General features: G+C 38.4%; 2 protein-coding genes across 4 annotated transcripts in view; one reads left to right on the top strand and one right to left on the bottom strand.

Annotated features, from left to right (window-relative positions):
• Window positions 1–20384, top strand: part of TOMM5 (translocase of outer mitochondrial membrane 5) — a 495867-nt gene that overhangs the window by 249191 nt on the left and 226292 nt on the right. The gene's annotated exons all lie outside the window — the stretch shown is intronic.
• The window catches only part of DCAF10 (DDB1 and CUL4 associated factor 10), a 61855-nt gene that overhangs the window by 30358 nt on the left and 11113 nt on the right, over window positions 1–20384 (bottom strand). For all 3 annotated transcript variants that reach the window (XM_050762129.1, XM_050762130.1, XM_050762128.1), the window contains exon 2: window positions 13076–13189. In XM_050762129.1, coding sequence (XP_050618086.1) covers window positions 13076–13189 — 114 coding nt within the window. The remainder of the gene's footprint in view (window positions 1–13075; window positions 13190–20384) is intronic.

Genomic DNA, 20384 nt, shown 5'->3' on the forward strand with positions numbered 1-20384 from the left:
CCTCCTGGGTTCAAGCAAGTCTCCTGCCTCCCAAGTAGCTGGGACTACAGGCATGTGCCACCACGCCCGGCTAATTTTTGTATTTTTAGTAGAGACCGGGTTTCACCATGTTAGCCAGGCTGGTCTGGAACTGCTGACCTCAGGCAATCTGCCCACCTCGACCTCCCAAAATGCTGGGATTATAGGCGTGAGCCACTGCACCCAGCCAAAACTCTTAAGTTATGTATACTTCTAAACGAGCTTCAAAATCGATTTCTCTAATCAACAGATCAGAAGAAGCAGATTCAAATTTGTAGGTATGAGTTGCTATGGCAGGCACACTGGCAGCAGCAAATGAAGGCTAACATTGATAAAGAATACATTCTAATAGCGGATTAGTCAAAGGTCATTTTGAGTAAAGGCAAACAACTTTGCACAAGTCTTATCTTTCTAAGAAATTTTTAAATTATAAAATATTAGCAACATAGAGAAAACTATGAAAAATGTAACAAACATCTGGGATACCACTCAGCTTTATCAATTTTAACATTTTATCTTTCACATATTTTTGAACATTACAAACACAGTTGAAGTGCCTTGTGTATCCCTCCCCAATCCCTTCCCTTCTCTTCCTCCCCAGGGGGAACCACTATCCAAAATTTGTTGTTATTCTATATAAATTTTTAATACCATGAATTCATATGTATATAACCACAAACACTTTATAGTATTGTTTTGCATTCAGTTTTTTCTCTGTAAATGTTGAATAAGCACCCACCATATGCTAGGCACAATTCTAGATGCTGGAATAGAGCACAGAACAAATACATGCCCTCACCAAGCTTATGTTTGTAATGTTTTCAAATTTTATGTAAATGGTATCACACTATAAAGCTCATTCTACATTTTTTTCTTTTCTACTTCAACTTTAAATTCTGAGATGTGTAGCAGATGCTGATGCTTTTAGTTCATTTATCTTAACTGATGTATAGTATTTCATTGTATAAATACACCAGAATTTATCTATTAATTTCCTCTTGATAGACATTCCAGTTGTTTCCAACTTCTATCACAAACAATGCTATAATGAATCTTCTTTATATACCTCCATGTCCACATTTGCATTAATTTCTTTCTTCTTCTTCTTTATTCTTTTTTTAAGAGACAGGGTCTTGCTCTGTCACCCAGACTGGAATGCAGTGGTGCAATCATGGCTCCCTAAAACCTCGAACTCCTGGGCTGAAGCAATCCTCCTAAGCTTTCCAAGTAGTTGGGACTATAGGCACATGCAACCACACCTGGCTAATTTTAAAATTTTTTGTAGAGACGGAGTCTCACTATGTTGCCCAGGCTGGTCTTGAACTCCTGCCCTCCAGTGATTCTCCCACCTCAGCCTCCCAAAATGCTTGGATTATAGGTATGAGCCACCATGCCCAGCCTGCATTAATTATTTAAAAAAACATTAATCTTCAACTTTACCATATATGGCTAAACTGCCCTTCAAAATAATGTTACAAATTTATACTTCATCAGTAATATCTAAGAGTGCCTATTTCTCAACATTTTGCTGCCAAGAGAAATACCAAGTATTTTTCTGCCAATTCTTGGTATTTATTGTTATTTTTATTTGCACATCCATAATAAATAAGCTTGAACATCTTTCTGTAGTTATTGTTCATTATAGTTTTTTACTTTTTGTTTTTTTTGAGATGGAGTTTTGCTCTTGTTGCCTAGGGTGCAGTGCAATGGCGCTGCCTCGGCTCACTGTAACCTCCGCCTCCCGGGTTCAAGCAATTCTACTGTCTCAGCCTCCTGAGTAGCTGGGACTACAGGCATGCGCCACCATGCCTGGCTAATTTTTGTATTTTTAGTAGAGACGGGGTTTCTCCATGTTGGTCAGGCTGATCTCGAACTCCCAACCTCAGGTGAACCGCCCACCTTGGCCTCCCAAAGTGCTGGGATTACAGGCGTGAACCACCGTGCCCGGCCTGTTCATTGTAGTTTATCTTACGTGATTCTCTGCCGCTTTTGCTAAAATATAATAAATATTATTATCTTATATACTAATACTTTTCTGGTTATGTACATTGAAAGTACCTTCTCCCACCAATTATAGCCTATCTTCTCACATTGTTATGATGCATTTGGTTACAATGAAGTTTAAAATTTTTATGCAGTTGAACTGATCAATCCTTAATGATTTATGCTTTTTGTATCTAAAAAACATCTTTTCTTACACTTAGATCACAAGTATAATCTATACTTTCTCCTAAAACTTTAAAGGTTTGGTTTTATAATTAGATCTTTAATATAACTGGAAGTTATTTTCACTTATGGTGTGAAGTAGAGATCTAATTTTATTCTATTTTTTCATATATATAGCCAAACCTCTCTTTTCCATTTCCCCCCCACACTGATTCATAATGCCCCTGCTATCATATACAACATTTTTATAGATACATAGGTCTGTTTCTGGGATACTCCACTATCACTTAATCTACTCCTGTTTTAAGACTACATACTATAGGCATGCACCACCATGCCTGGCTCTTGCTGTTCTATATAAGTTTTTAAATCAATTTTTTTTCTTTTTTTTTTTTTTGAGACGGAGTCTCGCTCTGTCGCCCAGGCTGGAGTGCAGTGGCGCGATCTCGGCTCACTGCAAGCTCCGCCTCCTGGGTTCACGCCATTCTCCTGCCTCAGCCTCCGGAGTAGCTGGGACCACAGGCGCCACCACCACGCCCGACTAATTTTTTGTATTTTTAATACAGATGGGGTTTCACCGTGTTAGCCAGGATGGTCTCGATCTCCTGACCTCGTGATCCGCCCGCCTCGGCCTCCCAAAGTGCTGGGATTACAGGCGTGAGCCACCATGCCCGGCTAAAATCAAATTTTATGAAAAACTCTGTTGGTATTTTAACTAAAACTACACTGAATTTATAGAATAATTTGGGGAGAATCAACTTCTTTATGATACTGACTTTTTGCCTCCAGAGAAGATTTGAATTTGTTTGGTTTCCTTTTTTTTTTTTTTCTTTTTTTCTGAGAGGGGGCCTTGCTATTTTGCTCAGGCTGGCCATGAACTCCTGGGCTGAGCCTTGGCCTCCCAAGTATCTGGGACTACAGGTGTGTGCTACTGCACCTGGCAGACTTACATTTGCTTTTACAGGTACATGACAGCACTTCCAACCTGAATCCAATTGAAAATTGTTGGCTGGAGATTTTGAACTATACAGTAGTGTGAATTTGGGTCCCACACATGCATGAGTGCTGGATTGTGGTTAGATATTCAGAGGAGGGCCAGGCACAGTGGCTCATGCCTGTAATTCCAGCACTTAGGGAGTCTGAGGTGGGAGGATCACTTGAGGTCAGCAGTGTCAGGCCAGCCTGGGCAACATAGCAAGACCCTGTCTCTACAAAAAGAAAAGGTATTGTGGTATTTGGGTGTATGTTTTATTTGCATAAATGATAATGATAGTGTATTACATATTCTGCTTCTTACTATTTCTTCTCTCTAAAAAACTACTAGGTTCTGAAATCTCATACATGTGGCACAGGCATATCTAATCTGGGTTCCCGTTGCCTGGCATCATGTGCCACATTTCACCTGTGCATTCTCTCATTGATGGTGGACACTCAGCTGGCTCCAGTGCTCTCCCACATACATACACCACACCAAACAACCTCAAACCTGTGGGCTCTTGTGGATCCTGTGAGAGTGTCTCTGGACTGTATATTCAGTAGCATAACTGCTGGGTCATAGCGTTAGTAGCCCCAGATCCTTCCAGAAAGGCGATAGCATCCACACCCCATCAGCCATCATGATACAGAACCCATCCATGCCAACATTTGGCTTATCCAGCTTTTAAATTTTTGCAGTCCAGTAGATGTAAAGTGGCATTTTGTTCTAATTCTCATTTGTGTGATTACTAATAACTTTAAGCTTCTCTTTACATGCATAATAGCTGTAGGGGTTTCCTTTTTATCAATTGTTCGTCCATATCCTTTGCCCATTTTTCTACTGGGGTTGCCCTCCTGACTTTTATTTGCAGGAATCCCTTGTATATTCTGGGTATTAGTCTCTTGTCAGCTTTTAACATTGAAATACCTTTTCTCATTTGTTCAGCTATGCATTAACTCTGTTCATATTGCCTTTTTTTTTTTTTAAGAAATATTCCACTTTTTAAAACTTTTTTCTTTCTCTTTTTTTTAAGACGAAGTCTTGCTCTGTCACTCAGGCTGGTGTGCAGTGACACGATCTCAGCTCACTATAGCCGCCACCTTCTGGGTTCCAGCGATTTTCCTGCCTCAGCCTCCGGGTAGCTGGGACTACAGGCACTCACCACCAAGTCCGGCTTTTTTTTTTTTTTTTTTTGTATTTTTGTAGACATGGGGTTTCACTATGTTGGCCAGGCTGGTCTCAAACTCCTGACTTCAGGTGATCCACCTGCCTCTGCCTCCCAAAGTGCTAGGATTATAGGCATGAGCCACTGTGCCCAGCCACTTTTTAAAATTTTTAAGTTCAGGGGTACATGTGTAGGTTTGTTATATAGCTAAACTTGTGTCATAGAGGTTTGCTGTACAGATTATTTTGTCACTCAGGTATTAAGCCTATAGTACTCTAGTTATTTTACCTGATCCTCTCCCTCCTCCCACCCTCCACTCTCTGGAAGGCCCCAGTGTCTGTTGTTCCCCTCTATGTGTCCATGTTTTCTCATCATCTACCTCCTACTTCTAAGTAAGAACATGCAGTATTTGGTTTTCTGTTCCTGCATTAGTTTGCTAAAGATAATGGCCTCCAGCTTTACCCATGTTCCTGCAAAGGACATGATCTCATTCTTTTTTACAGCTGCTTAGTATTCCATGGTGTATATGTACCACATTTTCTTTATTCAGTTTGCCATTGATGGGCATTTAGGTGGATTCCATGTCTTTGCTATTATGAATAGTGCTGCAATGAACATATGCATGCATGTGTCTTTATTCCTTTGGGTATATACCCAGTAATGGGACTGCTGGGTCGAATGGTAGTTGTTTTTAGGTCTTTGAGGAACCAACACACTATTTTCCACAATGGTTGAACTAATTTACACTCTCACCAATGGTGTATAAGTGTTCCTTTTTCTCCATAAGCTCGCCAACATCTGTGTGTGTGTGGTTTTTTTTTTTTTTTTTTTTTTTGACTTTTTAATAACAGCCATTTGTTCAGGATATTTTTAAATCTTCTACTGTCTAATTTTTATCTGCTTGATTTATCAGTTTTGGACAGAACTGTATTAAAATATCTCACTATAATTGTAGACTTCTAATTCTTTATAATTATATTTTTGCTTTGTGTATTTTAAGGCTATATTTAAGATGCATTCAAGTTCATAATTATTTTATCTTCTTGGTAGACTTTTCCTTTTATTAATGTGTACTGTTTCATTTTATCTTTATTAAAGGCCTTGGTCTTTCATCTGTCTGATATTGACAATTTCTCTGTTTTCTTTTCCCATTTCTCAGTGGTTTTATTTTTGGTATTGCTAAACATCTATTGATACATCAACAGATAAATCATTTAGTTTTTTATTCAAATTGTTGACTCAATAAAGAAAATTAATCTATTTATATTACTTTGAATTACTCACATATTTGAAACTTTTTCTACTTCTCGTTTTCTGTATTCTATTTATCATCCCTTTTCTTTAATTTTTTTTTACTTTTTTAAACTCTCCTGTCTTTTACTGAACTGATATAAGTTTCCAGTATTCTCTTTTGCCCTTCTGCAGCTTTGAGAGCAATAATGGTTTGTATTTCCATTATTTTAGTTAAATCTTTTCAGTTTTTTCATCGCATATATTTAATTATACAGTTTTCTAGAAGAGTCTGAATTACTTACTATTTTTATCTTCCTCTCGAACATGAAGAGGGCCTTAACATATTATACCTTTCCACTTAACAAAACTCTCCTATGCATACAACCTATTTGTAGTTACTGTCTAGAACCACACTGTCCAATTTGGTAATGTAGCCATTACCTGCATCTGCTTTTGAGTCCTTGATAGGCAAGCAGTCTGAATTAAGATGTGCTCTAATGACTGGGTGCGGTGCCTGACGCCTATAATCCCAGCACTTTGGGAGGCTGAGGCAGGTGGATCGTTTGAGGTCATGAGTTCAACACCAGCCTGGTCAACATGGAAAAACCCCATCTCTACTAAAAATATGAAAATTAGCTGAGTGTGGTGGCACATGCCTGTAATCCCAGCTACTCGGGAGGCTGAGGCAAGTGTATCATTTGAGGTCAGGAATTCGAGACCAGCCTGGCCAACGTGGTGAAACCCCCTCTCTACTAAAAATACAAAAATCAGCTGAGTGTGGTGGCACATGCCTGTAATCCCAGCTACCCGGGAGGCTGAGACATGAGAATTGCTTCAGTGCAGGAGACAGAGGTTGCAGTGAGCCGAGATCATGCCACTGCACTCTAGCCTGGGCAACATAGCGAGACTCTGTCTCAAAAAAAAAAAAAAAGAAAGAAAGAAAGATGTGCTGTAAGTATAAAATACAAACTGGATTTTGGATTTTGAAGACTTAGCATGAAAAAAATGAAAGTAAAATAGCTCAATAATTTTTATATTGATTACATGTTGAAATGATAGTATTTTGGACATACTGGGTTAAATAAATTATTAAAAATTAATTTCACCTCTTTTTTCTTTTCTAATGTGACTACCATAAAATTAAAAATTACATATGTGACTAGCATTACATTTTTATTGGATAGTGCTAATCTAGAGTTTTAGTTTTTATTTTGTTTTACATGTACCCCCCCAAAAAAAAACCTCATAAATTTTTTTCTTCATGTTAATAACAGTTAACATTTTACCTAATAAAAATTCTTTAGTCTGGATTAACAGTTTCCCTGGACATAACATGGTATTGAACATTATTTTGCCTTCATACTGAAGATATTAATATTACTCCATTTCCTCCTGATATCAACTATTGCTAATGAGAAACCTGTTTCTGTAACTATTTTACTTCTGTGGGTAATCTGGCTTCTAACTTTGGTGGCTTCTAAGATTTTCTCTTAATTTTTGGTATTCTAGAGTTTCACCACAACCTGTCTAGATTGGATTTATGTTTATTTAAACTGCTTACACTATAAAGTTCGCTTTTGATTTGATGTCTCAGGCCCTTCAGTGCTAAAAATTCTCAGCCATTGTTATCTTCAAAAATTAGTTTTCTACCAATATTTTTCGATAACTCTATATACACTGTAATCTCTCAATTAATCCTGTCTTTCAACTACTTTTTCATATTCTAACTTTTTTTATGTGTTCTGTGTGAATTTTTAGTGCTATATTCTAACTCATTAATTAATTTATCAGTGGTGTAAAAGGTAAAGTTCATCCCATCTATTGAGTTTTTTATATACCAGCTACATAATTTCTTTTTCTTTCTTTTTATAAAGATAAGAGTCTTGCTCTGTCTCACCTAGGCTGACAGCAGTGGTGCAATCATAGCTCACTGCAGCCTTGAACTCCTGGGCTTAAGTGATCCTCCTGCCTCAGTCTCTCAAGCTGCTGGGATTACAGGTGCAAGACACCAAGCCCAGCTTGAATTTTTTATTTTTTTTAAATTTTATTTTTCCATAAGTTATTGGAATACAGGTGGTGTTTCGTTACATGAGTAAGTTCTTTTTTTTTTTTTAAATTATTATACTTTAAGTTCTAGGGTACATGTGCATAATGTGCAGGTTTGTTACATATGTATACTTGTGCCATGTTGGCGTGCTGCACCCATCAACTCGTCAGCACCCATCAACTCGTCATTTACATCAGGTATAACTCCCAGTGCAATCCCTCCCCCCTCCCCCATCCCCGTGATAGGCCCCAGTGTGTGATGTTCCCCTTCCTGAGTCCAAGTGATCTCATTGTTCAGTTCCCACCTATGAGTGAGAACATGCGGTGTTTGGTTTTCTGTTCTTGCGATAGTTTGCTGAGAATGATGGTTTCCAGCTGCATCCATGTCCCTACAAAGGACACAAACTCATCCTTTTTTATGGCTGCATAGTATTCCATGGCATATATGTGCCACATTTTTTCCTTCATTTCAACTTTGGTGAATCTGACAATTATGTGTCTTGGAGTTGCTCTTCTTGAGGAGTATCTTTGTGGCATTCTCTGTATTTCCTGAATTTGAATGTTGGCCTGCCCTACTAGGTTGGGGAAGTTCTCCTGGATGATATCCTGAAGAGTGTTTTCCAACTGGGTTCCATTTTCCCCCTCACTTTCATGCACCCCAATCAGACGTAGATTTGGCCTTTTTACATAATCCCATACTTCTTGCAGGCTTTGTTCATTTCTTTTTCTTTTTTCTTTAGATTTCTCTTCTCGCTTCATTTCATTCATTTGATCCTCAATCGCTGATACTCTTTCTTCCAGTTGATCGAGTTGGTTACTGAAGCTTGTGCATTTGTCACGTATTTCTTGTGTCATGGTTTTCATCTCTGTCAGTTCGTTTATGGCCTTCTCTGCATTAATTATTCTGGTTATCAATTCTTCCACTCTTTTTTCAAGATTTTTAGTTTCTCTGCGCTAGGTACGTAATTCCTCCTTTAGCTCTGAGAAGTTTGATGGACTGAAGCCTTCTTCTCTCATCTCGTCAAAGTCATTCTCCATCCAGCTTTGATTCGTTGCTGGCGATGAGCTGCGTTCCTTTGGAGGGGGAGATGAGCTCTTATTTTTTGAATTTACAGCTTTTCTGCCCTGCTTTTTCCCCATCTTTGTGGTTTTATCTGCCACTGGTCTTTGATGATGGTGACGTACTGATGGGGTTTTGGTGTGGGTGTCCTTCCTGTTTGTTAGTTTTCCTTCTAACAGTCAGGACCCTCAGCTGTAGGTCTGTTGGAGATTGCTTGAGGTCCACTCCAGACCCTGTTTGCCTGGGTGTCAGCAGCAGAGGCTGCAGAAGATAGAATACTGCTGAACAGCGAGTGTACCTGTCTGATTCTTGCTTTGGAAGCTTCCTCTCAGGGGTGTACTCCACTGTGTGAGGTGTGGGGTGTCGGTCTGCCCCTAGTGGAGGATGTCTCCCAGTTAGGCTACTCAGGGGTCAGGGACCCACTTGAGCAGGCAGTCTGTCCGTTCTCAGATCTCAACCTCCGTGTTGGGAGATCCGCTGCTCTCTTCAAAGCTGTCAGACAGAGTCGTTTGCATCTGCAGAGGTTTCTGCTGCTTTTTGTTGTTGTTGTTGTTGTTTAGCTGTGCCCTGTCCCCAGAGGTGGAGTCTACAGAGACTGGCAGGCCTCCTTGAGCTGCTGTGAGCTCCACCCAGTTCAATCTTCCCAGGGCTTTGTTTACCTACTTAAGCCTCAGCAATGGTGGGCGCCCCTCCCCCAGCCTCGCTGCTGCCTTGCAGTTAGATCACAGACTGCTGTGCTAGCAATGAGGAAGGCTCCGTGGGCGTGGAACCCTCCTGGCCAGGTGTGGGATATAATCTCCTGGTGTGCCTGTTTGCTTAAAGTGCAGTATTGGGGTGGGAGTTACCCAATTTTCCAGGTGTTGTGTGTCTGAGTTCCCCTGGCTAGGAAAAGGGATTCCCTTCCCCCTTGCGCTTCCCAGGTGAGGCGATGCCTCACCCTGCTTCACCTCTCGCTGGTCGGGCTGCAACAGCTGACCAGCACCGATTGTCCGGCACTCCCTAGTGAGATGATCCCAGTACCTCAGTTGAAAATGCAGAAATCACCTGTCTTCTGTGTCGCTCGCGCTGGGAGCTGGAGACTGGAGCTGTTCCTATTCGGCCATCTTGCTCCGCCCCCCCATGAGTAAGTTCTTTAGTGTGGATCTGTGAGACCCTGGTGCAACCATCACCCAAGCAGTATACACTGCGCCATATTTGTTGTCTTTTATCACTTGCCCAACCCCCCACTCTTCCCCTCAAGTCCCCAAAGTCTATTGTATCATTCTTATGCCTTTATGTCCTCACAGCTTAGGTTCCACTTATCAGTGGAAACCTGTGATGTTTGGTTTTCCATTTCTGAGTTACTTCACTTAAAATAATAGTCTCCAGTCTCATCCAGGTCATTGCAAATGCTGTTAACTCATTCCTTTTTATGGCTGAGTAGTATTCCAACGTGTATATATATACCACAGTTTCTTTATCCACTCATTGATTAACGGGCATTTGGGTTGGTTCCATGATTTTGCTATTGTGACTTGTGCTGCTATAAACATGTGTGTATAAGGAACTTTTTCAAATAATGACTTCTTTTCCTCTGGGTAGATACCCAGGAGTGAAATTGCTGGATCAAATGGTAGTTCTACTTTTAGTTCTTTAAGGAATCTCCCCACTGTTTTCCATAGTGGCTGTACTAGTTTACATTCCCACCAGCATTGTAGAAGTGTTCCCTGATCACTGCATCCCCACCAACATCTACTGTTTTTTGATTCTTTGATTATGGCCATTCTCACAGGAGTAAGGTGGTATCGCATTGTGGTTTTGATTTGCATATCCCTGATCATTAGTGATGTTGAACATTTTTTCCTATGTTTGTTGGCCATATGAAGAATTCTTCTTCTAAGAATTGTCTATTCATTTCCTTAGCCCACTTTTTGATGGGATTGTTTTTTTTCTTACTCATTTGAGTTTGTTGTAGATTCTGGATATTAGTCCTTTGTCAGATGTATAGATTGTGAAGATTTTCTCCCACCCTTGTCTGTTTACTTTGCCAACTGTTCCTTTCACCATGCAAAAGCTCTTTAGTTTAATTAGGTCCCAGTTATTTATCTTTATTTTTATTGCAATTGCTTTTGGGGTTTTGGTCATGAAATCCTTGCCTAAGCCAATGTCTAGAAGGGGTTTTTCAATGTTATCTTCTAGAATTTTTATAGTTTCAGGTCTTAGGTTTAAGTCCTTAATCCATCTTGAGTTGATTTTTGTATAAAGTGAGAGATGAGAATCCAGTTACATTCTCCTACTTGTGGCTAGCCAGTTATCCCAGCACCATTTGTTGAAAAGGGTGTCCTTTCCCCACTTTATGTTTTTGTTTGCTTTGTCGAAGATCAGTTGGCTGTAAATATTTGGGTTTATTTCTGGGCAGCCTGACATTTTTAATTTCTAAGAGTTCTAGCTAGTTCTTTACTACATTGACTTTTTCTTGTTCAATCTCTTTTATTTGTTTCAGTCTTTAAGCTCTCTTTAATTGGAAAGTATCTCTTAATTTATTTCTCTGAGCATCCTAAAAAGGCTTAAAAGTTTCTCCCAATCATTGGAATACCATGCAGCTGTTAAAAATAATAAGGTAGTCCCATGGGTATTAATATCAAATGATCTCTAAACATGTTATTAAGTGAAAAAGGCAAGGTAAATAATAGCATGTGTAAATGCTACCATTTATATAAAAATGTACATATGTGTGAATGTGTGTGTGTGTATATATATGTTTGTATATGCAACAATTATCTAGAAAAGACAGCAAGAAATGGGTAACAGTGGTTGCCTCTGGGGAGGGAAACTGGGTGGCTAGGTGAAAGAGGTGGAGATAGACTTACTTTTCACTGTTTACCCTTTTTGTACCTTTGAATTTTGTACTACATGCATCTATTACCTAGTCAAAAATAAATAACATAATTTATTTTTAAAAATAAAGTCTTTGTTGAACTGCTCCATAAAATTAATTTCATCCAGAGAAATTAATGATTTTGGTGGTTGATTTTGTTATGATGTTAACATTATATGTCTTTATAAATTTTAGAATTTGAGTTATAGGTTTCTTTTGAGTAGAAAAGGTTTTTAATTTCTCTCTCCTCCTATTTAATGGTTTCAGAGTTTCTCCCACTTGGCCATCTGGGCCCCCAGTCCACAACTAGGCCTTATAATGACATTTCGGGGCTCCAGTTTAATAATGATATTGGAAATATCATACATACACATTCAGTTACTGATTCAGCAAGTGGCTTCATTCGGTAGCTATTGATGAGGCTGTGTCTTTATCAGCTGAAACCTATAGTCTCTGGTAGTGAATAGCTTTTTTCTCTTTTCAGCCTCTCATAAATAAGACGTATATTTTAACCAAACCCGGGCTTCATGTAGTGATTCTGGCTCTGGTTCCTGCCTCGCATGAAACAGTTAAGCACTTTTTAATCCTTTTACCTGACAGGAGCAAAACTACTAGATTTCAGTGCTAGACCGAAAGCCAGCTGTGGTTTCAGCCCTATTTAAAACTTGGTGTCCGTGTTTCATTTCTGGCCCACAAAGATGTTTATGTTGTTCAGAATCTGGCTATATTTTTTGTGCTATTTAACTTATTGTTCTATGTGTTTGGAGCATAGGAGTTACATCACAACACCCAGTATGTTACTTTGGCTAGTAATTTCCATATTTCTTTTCTGAGAAAATTAAAAGTAATAATTATAAAAGTAATATCTCATTACATAGAAAAAATAGAAAATTACTCATATTCCATCCGTTCTAATACTGTTAGAATTTTTAAATATTTCCTTTTAATCTTTTTCTCCTGTATCATCTCCTATTTGTATAATTTGTATAACAATTTTAAACTGTGTCATGCCAAGCATTTGTCTGTGTTGCTATGTAGTCTCTATGACCATCATTTTAATAACTGAATACTAATCACCAAACTACTCAATTATAATTCACTTCCCACATTATTAAAAATTAAGGAGCTTCCAATGATGCTACAAAGAAATTGTCTATGCATGTACTTTTTCCTCTTAACAGTCTGTATTTGGAGGGTGGAGGGTTGGAAGTGAGAGGTGCTAAGCAATGGGACTGCCATCATTCTGCAAAGATGATTAGCACAAAGGCATTACAGGACTAGCATAATACATGGCTGAGGTTCATAATGATGACCCTAATATATGAAAAGGTAAAATTATATAGAAGTTAAAAATGTATTTCAGAAACATTCCAAACCAACATAGCTAAGAGTAAGTTTTGTAATTAAAGGATTAGTTTTACAAGGGATTAGATTCACAGTTCACAATGTGGATCATCTAACACTGCTGGATAAGGCATCACATCTTCACTAACTTCCAAAACAGAACATTTTGGGCCACACTGATAAAGTTCACTTTTTCACTATAATACTAACCTGATATTATTTACACAGTCTTCATGAGCTTCAGAAAGTGTTTTTATGTGCTTTGAAGATATAGGGTCAAAAAGCAGAACTTCAGTTTGTTCACAAGCAACTGTCAGCACTGACCTGAAAGTAAATGACACATTTATCTTGTTTAGTTTTCTAGCATTCACTGGTTATTGATGTTCACTCATTTATAACGACACAAGCTATAGGTAAATGACTTTTTTTTTTTTGCCCATGTTAGCAAATGTTTAAAAGATTGATACTGTCTGTGGTTGGCAATAGTAGTAGGAAATGGTACTCTCATACATTATGGTGGAGTGTAATCTGGTACAGCTTATGTTTGGACAGCACCTCTAAAGTATCAGAATTTAAAATGGGCATATGTTTTGACTCAGCAATTTTTTCTGGTAATTTAATCTAGAGAACTAATCACTTACAAATACCAAGAGACATATAAAGATATGCTTCATTGTAAAAAGGAGAAATTTCAAGTATCTTCAATGTACATGACAGAGGGAATGACTGATTATACAAGCCATGGTACACAATACTTTGAAATACTGTAGAGAAGTTAAAAAGAAAGGGGTGGCTTTATATGAATATGAAAGAACTCAAAAACATATTTTTAAATAAAAAAGGTGGTTGCCAAAAAATGTGCATTGATGAGACAACTTAGGGGAAAAATCATATACAACCAAATTATATATTTCTTCATCACTATCAATAAAATGCACTGGAAAATAGTTGGCATATAACCTATCAGACCAGTTAAACATAGTGAAATTTCTCGGTCTTTTCATTCATGGTTTTTTAGGTTTGTCTCTTGTTTCAGGCCTTCCCCACTGCAAAGTTATATTTTTATAAAACTTGTATAAACCTCATTTTGATTTGTGAAAGTCTATTGTATTTTATTTATTTTGATTAAGTATTAGTGTTTTGTGGGTGCTGCTCTTTCAGATTCATTTCATTTCTAGCAAATGAAATCCTGAGTATTTTATACAACTAAGATGAATGTACATAAGATAGAATTTTAAATAGCCAAAAACTTTTCTATTAGGAACAAACTTTTTAGGTAAAGTGGGAGATTAAAAAACAACTGTTAAACTGAAATCTTGGCTGGGTGCAGTGGCTCACGCCTGTAATCCCAGCACTTTGGGAGGCCGCGGTGGGCGGATCACAAGATCAAGAGTTCGAGACCAGCCTGGCCAACACAGTGAAACCCTGTCGCTACTAAAAATTCAAAAAAAGTTAGTCGGGCGTGGTGGTGGGCGCCTGTAGTCCCAGCTACTTGGGAGGCTGAGGCAGGAGAATCACTTGAACCCAGGAGGTGGAGGTTGCAGTGAGCCAAGATCATGCTACTGCGCTCCAGCCTAAGTGACAGAGTAAGACTCTGTCTCAAAAAAACAAAAACGTTGAAATCTTTTCTCTATTTAGTAATCATGGACTTGTCTGCATAAACCCTTTTTTAAGACATTTGAACTTCAAAGTTTAATAATATCTGAAATTTTTTATGCTAGTCATTGGGAGTAAAAATATTCAAATTAATATTTGTAATTTTTGAAGACATATAAATAGCTATTTCTTTTTGTAAGTCAGAAGAACCCTGAAATGAAATTTTTCCCTTTTGTGCATAGTAGTGAATCAATGATTCTGGGAGACTTTTTTTTTTTTTTTTTTTGGTGGAGATGGGATCGCACTACCGTTGCTCAGGCTGGTCTCAAATTCCTGGCCTCTAGTGATCCTCCCACATCAGCCTCCCAAAACTCTGGGATTACAGGCGTGAGCCACCAGTCCCAGACTCTGGGAGATTCTTTTTTTCTGAGACGAAGTCTTGCTCTGTCACCCAGGCTGAAGTGCAGTGGCACGATATCAGTTCACTGCAACCTCTGCCTCCCTGGTTCAAGCGATTCTCCTACCTCAGCCTCCTGAGTAACTGGGATTACAGGCACCGCCACCATACCCAACTAATTTTTGTATTTTTAATGGAGACAGGGTTTCACCATGTTGCCCTGGCTGGTCTCAAACCTCAAGTGATCCTCCTGCCTCAGCCTTCCAAAGTGCTGGGATTATAGACGTGAGCCACCACACAAAGCCAACCTCTGGGAGATTCTTAATCTTGAACATTGTATAAAAGGGATCTATAAAATTGTTAGTTATTGTTTTGCTTGAATCAAACTATAGTATATTTTTGTACATGGTATGATATGTATCTTTTAAAAGATATGTATTTGTTTAAAAGATACATACTGCTTTGTTTATTGCTGGTATACAATTTGTCCCAATATCAAGGCTGATCTTATTTACATTGGTTTGTAATGCCATCTTTACTACATACAAGTTTTGTTATTGGACTCCATATTGGTATTCTATGCAACACCACACTATCTTAATTTCTACAAGGTTTATGGTATATTTGTTATGTGGCAAAGCAAGACTCCCTCATTTGCTTTACAAACACTTTTTCTTGGCTAATGCTATGCTTTCTCTTCAAGTAAATTTTATATATACCATGTCAAGTTCTGCTAAAATGTTTTGTTGAAATTTTATTGAAATGCACTGACTTTATAGATTACTTGGGTAGAATTTATATGATACAAGTTTGATTTACCTTATACAGCAGTATGCACATTTTCCCACACATTAAAGATTTTCTTAGAGTATCTGAGCAAATCTTGGACCTTTGACCATCCTTATACGCTTAGAATCAATGTATCAATTTATGTATACACACACACACACACACACACACACAGACACACACACCAGGTGCAGATGTTAATTGAGATTATATTAAATCTATTAATACCAAAAAGTTGTGTTGTTTTTTTTTGAGATGGAGTTTTGCTCTTGTTGCCCAAGCTGCAGTGCAGTGGCATGATCTCAGCTCACTGCAGCCTCTGCCTCCTGGGTTCAAGCCATTCTCCTGCCTCAGCCTCCCAAGTAGCTGGGATTACAGGCGTGTGCCACCATGCCCAGCTAATTTTTTGTATTTTTAGTAGAAATGGGGTTTCACCATGTTAGCCAGGCTGGTCTCGAACTCCTTACCTCAGGTGATCCACCCACCTCGGCCTCCCAAAGTGCTGGGATTACAGGCGTGAGCCACTGCGCCTGGCCCAAAAAGTTGTAATGTAACTGCTATCTTGACAATATGGAATCTTCCAATCCATGAACTTAATATATCTCCATTTATTTAAATCTTCTGTAATTCTCTCAATAAAATTGTATAGTTTCCTCCATATAGCCCATGCCTACCTTCTGTTGAACTTATTTCTGGGAACTTGATTTTTTAAAAATATATTTGAATAAATGTTCTTTTAAACTTTTTGCTGATGCTGGACACAGTGGCTTATTCTTGTTATCCCAGAATTTTGGGAGACCAAGGAGGAAAGATTACTTGAGCTCAGGAGTTTGAGACCAGCCTGTGCAACACAGTGAGACCTCGTCTCTACAAAAAATTTAAAAATTAGCCAGGCATGGTGGTGCACACCTGTAGTCCCAGCTATTTGGGTGGCTGAGGTGGGAGGATCAGCTGAGTCAGGGAGGTTGAGGATGTAGTGAGCTATGATCATGCCACTGCACCCCTGCCTGGCTGACCAAGACCCTGTCTCAAAAAAAAATTTTTTTTGACTTTGCTTATTGCTGGTATACAGAAATGTAACTGATTTTTTAATACTGATTATTTATCCATCAGTCATACTATTCTATTATTTGGGGGTTTTGATTGATAATACCATCTAAAAATAATTGCTTTGTTCTTCGTTTTTTTTGTTTGTTTGTTTGTTTGTTTGTTTGGAAACGGCGTTCCACGCTTGTTGCCCAGGCTGGAGTGCAGTGGCGTGATCTCAGCGCACTGCAACCTCTGCCTCCCAGGTTCAAGTGATTCTCCTGCCACAGCCTCCTGAGTAGCTGGGACTACAGGCGTGTGCCACGATGCCCAGCTAATTTTTGTATTATTAGTAGAGACAGGTTTCACCATGTTGGCCAGGCTGGTCTCGAACTGCTGACCTCAGGTGATCCACCCGCCTCGGCCTCCCAAAGTGCTGGGATTACAGGCATAAGCCACCATGCCCAGCCTGTTCTTCTTTTTAAAAACCTGTTTCCTTCTCTTTTTCCTTGTTATACTGACTAGGACTTTCAGAACAATGTTGAATAGAAATGTTAATAGCAGGCATTCATCTTTTTCGTGATCTTTAAGAATATATTCAACATTTCATCATTAAGTACAATGTTTGCTGTAGGGTTTTTGGGCAGATTCCTACTATTAGATTAAGGAAAGGTCTGTTTCAATTTTGCTAAGCTTTCTTTTCATGAATATATGTCAAACTGTATAAGAGATTTTTCAGCATTTATTGAGATATTCCTATATTTTTCCTTTCATATATTAATGTAGTTGTTTACATTACTTTACTTTCTAATTTCAAATCAGTCTTTTATTTTTACCTCATTGCTAGATTCAGTTGACTAATACTTTGTTTATGATTTTTCTATCTTTATTCTTCAGTGAAATTGTATGGTAATTTTGCTTTCTTGTGCTATTCATGTCAGATTTTGGTATAACGTGTATGCTAACATCACAGAATGAGTTAAGACTGGCCCTTGTTATTTTATACACTGGAATAGTTTACGTAAATTGGGATTATTTATTTCTTGTAAATTTGGTAGTACTAGTCTGTAAAGCCATATAGACCTAACTACTGATGCAGTATTATTGGTTACGGTACTACTTGGGCTTTCTAATCTTTTACTAATGTCAGTTTTGGTAATTTCTACTTTTCTAGGAATTAGCCTATTTCATTGAACTTTAGAATTTTATTGGCATGAGGTTGTTCACAATATCTTGTTTCTATTTTTAAACTTTAATGGCCAGACACAGGGGCTCTCACCTATAATTCCAGCACTTTGGGTGGCTGAGGCAGGAGGATCACTTGAGCCCAGGAGTTTGAGACCAGCCTGGCAACACTGCAAGACCCTGTCTCTTAAAAAAAAAAAAAAACTGAAGGCTGGGCACGGTGGCTCACGCCTGTAACCCCACCACTTTGGGAGGCCGAGGCAGGCGGATCACAAGGTCAGGAGTTTGAGACCAGGCTGGCCAACATGGTGAAACCCCATATCTACTAAAAATACAAAAAAAAAAAAAAAAAAAAAAAAAAAAAAAAAAAAAAAAGCTGGTGTGGTGGCACACACCTGTAAGTCCAGCTACTTGGGAGGCTGAGGCAGGAGAATCGCTTGAACCTGGGAGGTGGAGGTTGCAGTAACCTGAGATCGTGCCATTGCACTTCAGCCTGGGTGACAGAGTGAGCCTCTGTCTCAAAAAAAAAAAAAAAAAAGAAAAAGAAAAAAGAAAAAAAGATAGTGACAAACAGTTTCAAAGTGGTTCAATTGGACTCTGATCTCTATTCCTTCTTTTTACCTTCTTTGGGTATAATCTGTTGTTCTGTTTCAGCGTTCTTGAGATGGATGCTTACTTAGCTTATTGACTTTCAGCCTTTCTTCTTTTCTAATATCTGCATTTAGGGATCTAAGATTTTCCTCTATACATGGCTTTAGCTGCAATTGCATAAATTTTGATAGTGTTTTCGTCATTCAGTTTCAACTATTTTATAATTTATACTGTGATTTCTTCTTTGACTCACAAGTTATTTAAAAGAGCATTTCCAAAAATAAAGAGATTTTCTAGTTATTTATTTCCTGAATTTTCACTGAAAAACAAATTGCTCAATCTCAATGCTTGGAAATTGTATGAATTTGCTTTCTGTGCTGTCTGATATTAACACAGCACACCAACTTTCATTTAGCTAATGCTAGCAATGGTATGCCTTGACATCATTTTACTTTAAAACTTTGTGTATCCTTACATTTCAGGTATGTCTTTTGTAAGCAGTTTTCAAAAATCTGATCTGACAATCATTGTCTCAAATTACATTTAATGTAACTACTAGCAATCTTTGAGTTGAAATCTGTCACCTTACAATTTACTTTCCATTTGTCCTGTCTGTTCTATGTCCCTTTTCAGTTGCTTTAAACATTTTTTTGGCCAGGCACATTGGCCCATACCTGTAATCCTAGTGTTTTAGGAGTCCAAGGCGGGAGGATAGCTTGTGGTCATGAGTTGGAGATCAGCCTGCACAACACATGGAGACCCTATCTCTATAAAAATATAAAATGGCCAGGCATAGTGGCTTATGGCTGCAGTCCTAGCTACCCAGGAGACGGCGGGAGGATTGCTTGAGCCCAGGAGTTGGAGGTTGCCGTGAGCTGTGACAGCACCAATGAACTCCAGCCTGGGCAACAGTGCAATATCCCATCTCTAAGAATATATATTTGCTATTGATATCTCCCCATACACTATGTAGTATGTTAAATATATTCTTTTACTATTCTTTTAGCGAATATCTAAAGAGCTAACGTCATGCATCAACTTTTTAAAGTGAAGTACAAAATTATTACTTCCTGGATGATGCAAGAACCTTAGCTCAGTTCACCTTCCTTTAACCCTTCCTAATATTTAATTTTTTAGGTATAATTATATATAAATTTAATACTCTACTAAAAGTTCTCATTGTTTTATACCATTCCCAGCCTGGACAACAAACTGAGACCCCTTGTCTCTACAAAAAATAAAAAAATTAACCAGGCATGCGGGCATGTGCCTGTGGTCCCAGCTACACAAATGGCAGAAGCAAGAGGATTACTTGAGCCTGGGAAGTCAAAGCTGCAGTGAGCAGTGTTCATGCCACTGCACTCCAGCTTGGATGACAGAGAAAGACTCTGTCTAAAAAAAAGAAAAAAAAAGTTAACATTCATTTTGATTTACAAGCATATTTACTTTTTGTTCTTTTCATTATTTCCTGTACCTCTGGTCTTCCACCTTTTTCCTTCCTCCTAAAGAATAATTTTGTTATCTGTTTCTGTGTAGACCTGATAGTGGCAAATTATCTCAATATTTGTCTGGAAATATCTTTGTCTCTTGACTTCCATTGTTCTGCAGTGAAATTAACTGTCTTTTTGAGCCTCCTTTGAAAGTAATCCATCTCTTTCCTCTAGCTGCTTTTAAGATTGTCTTTGTGCATGTATATGTATTATTTACAGCTTTACGCTTGTAGCTAAGTGTAGCTTTATCTTTCTTTCTTTTTTTTTTTTTTTTTTTTTAAGCAGTTGGGAGGGATTTTTGTTTTTGTTTTTAAAGCAGTTGGAAGGTTTTTTTGTTTTTGAAGCAGTTGTTTCAGAAGGTTTGGAGTGTGGTGGCGCTGGAAAGAAGTGGTGCAATCCCAGCTCACTGCAGCCTCAACCTCCCAGATTCAAATGATCCTCCTTC

Source organism: Macaca thibetana, chromosome 15 (assembly GCF_024542745.1).
Source record: "Macaca thibetana thibetana isolate TM-01 chromosome 15, ASM2454274v1, whole genome shotgun sequence".
NCBI classification, from domain to species: domain Eukaryota; kingdom Metazoa; phylum Chordata; class Mammalia; order Primates; family Cercopithecidae; genus Macaca; species Macaca thibetana.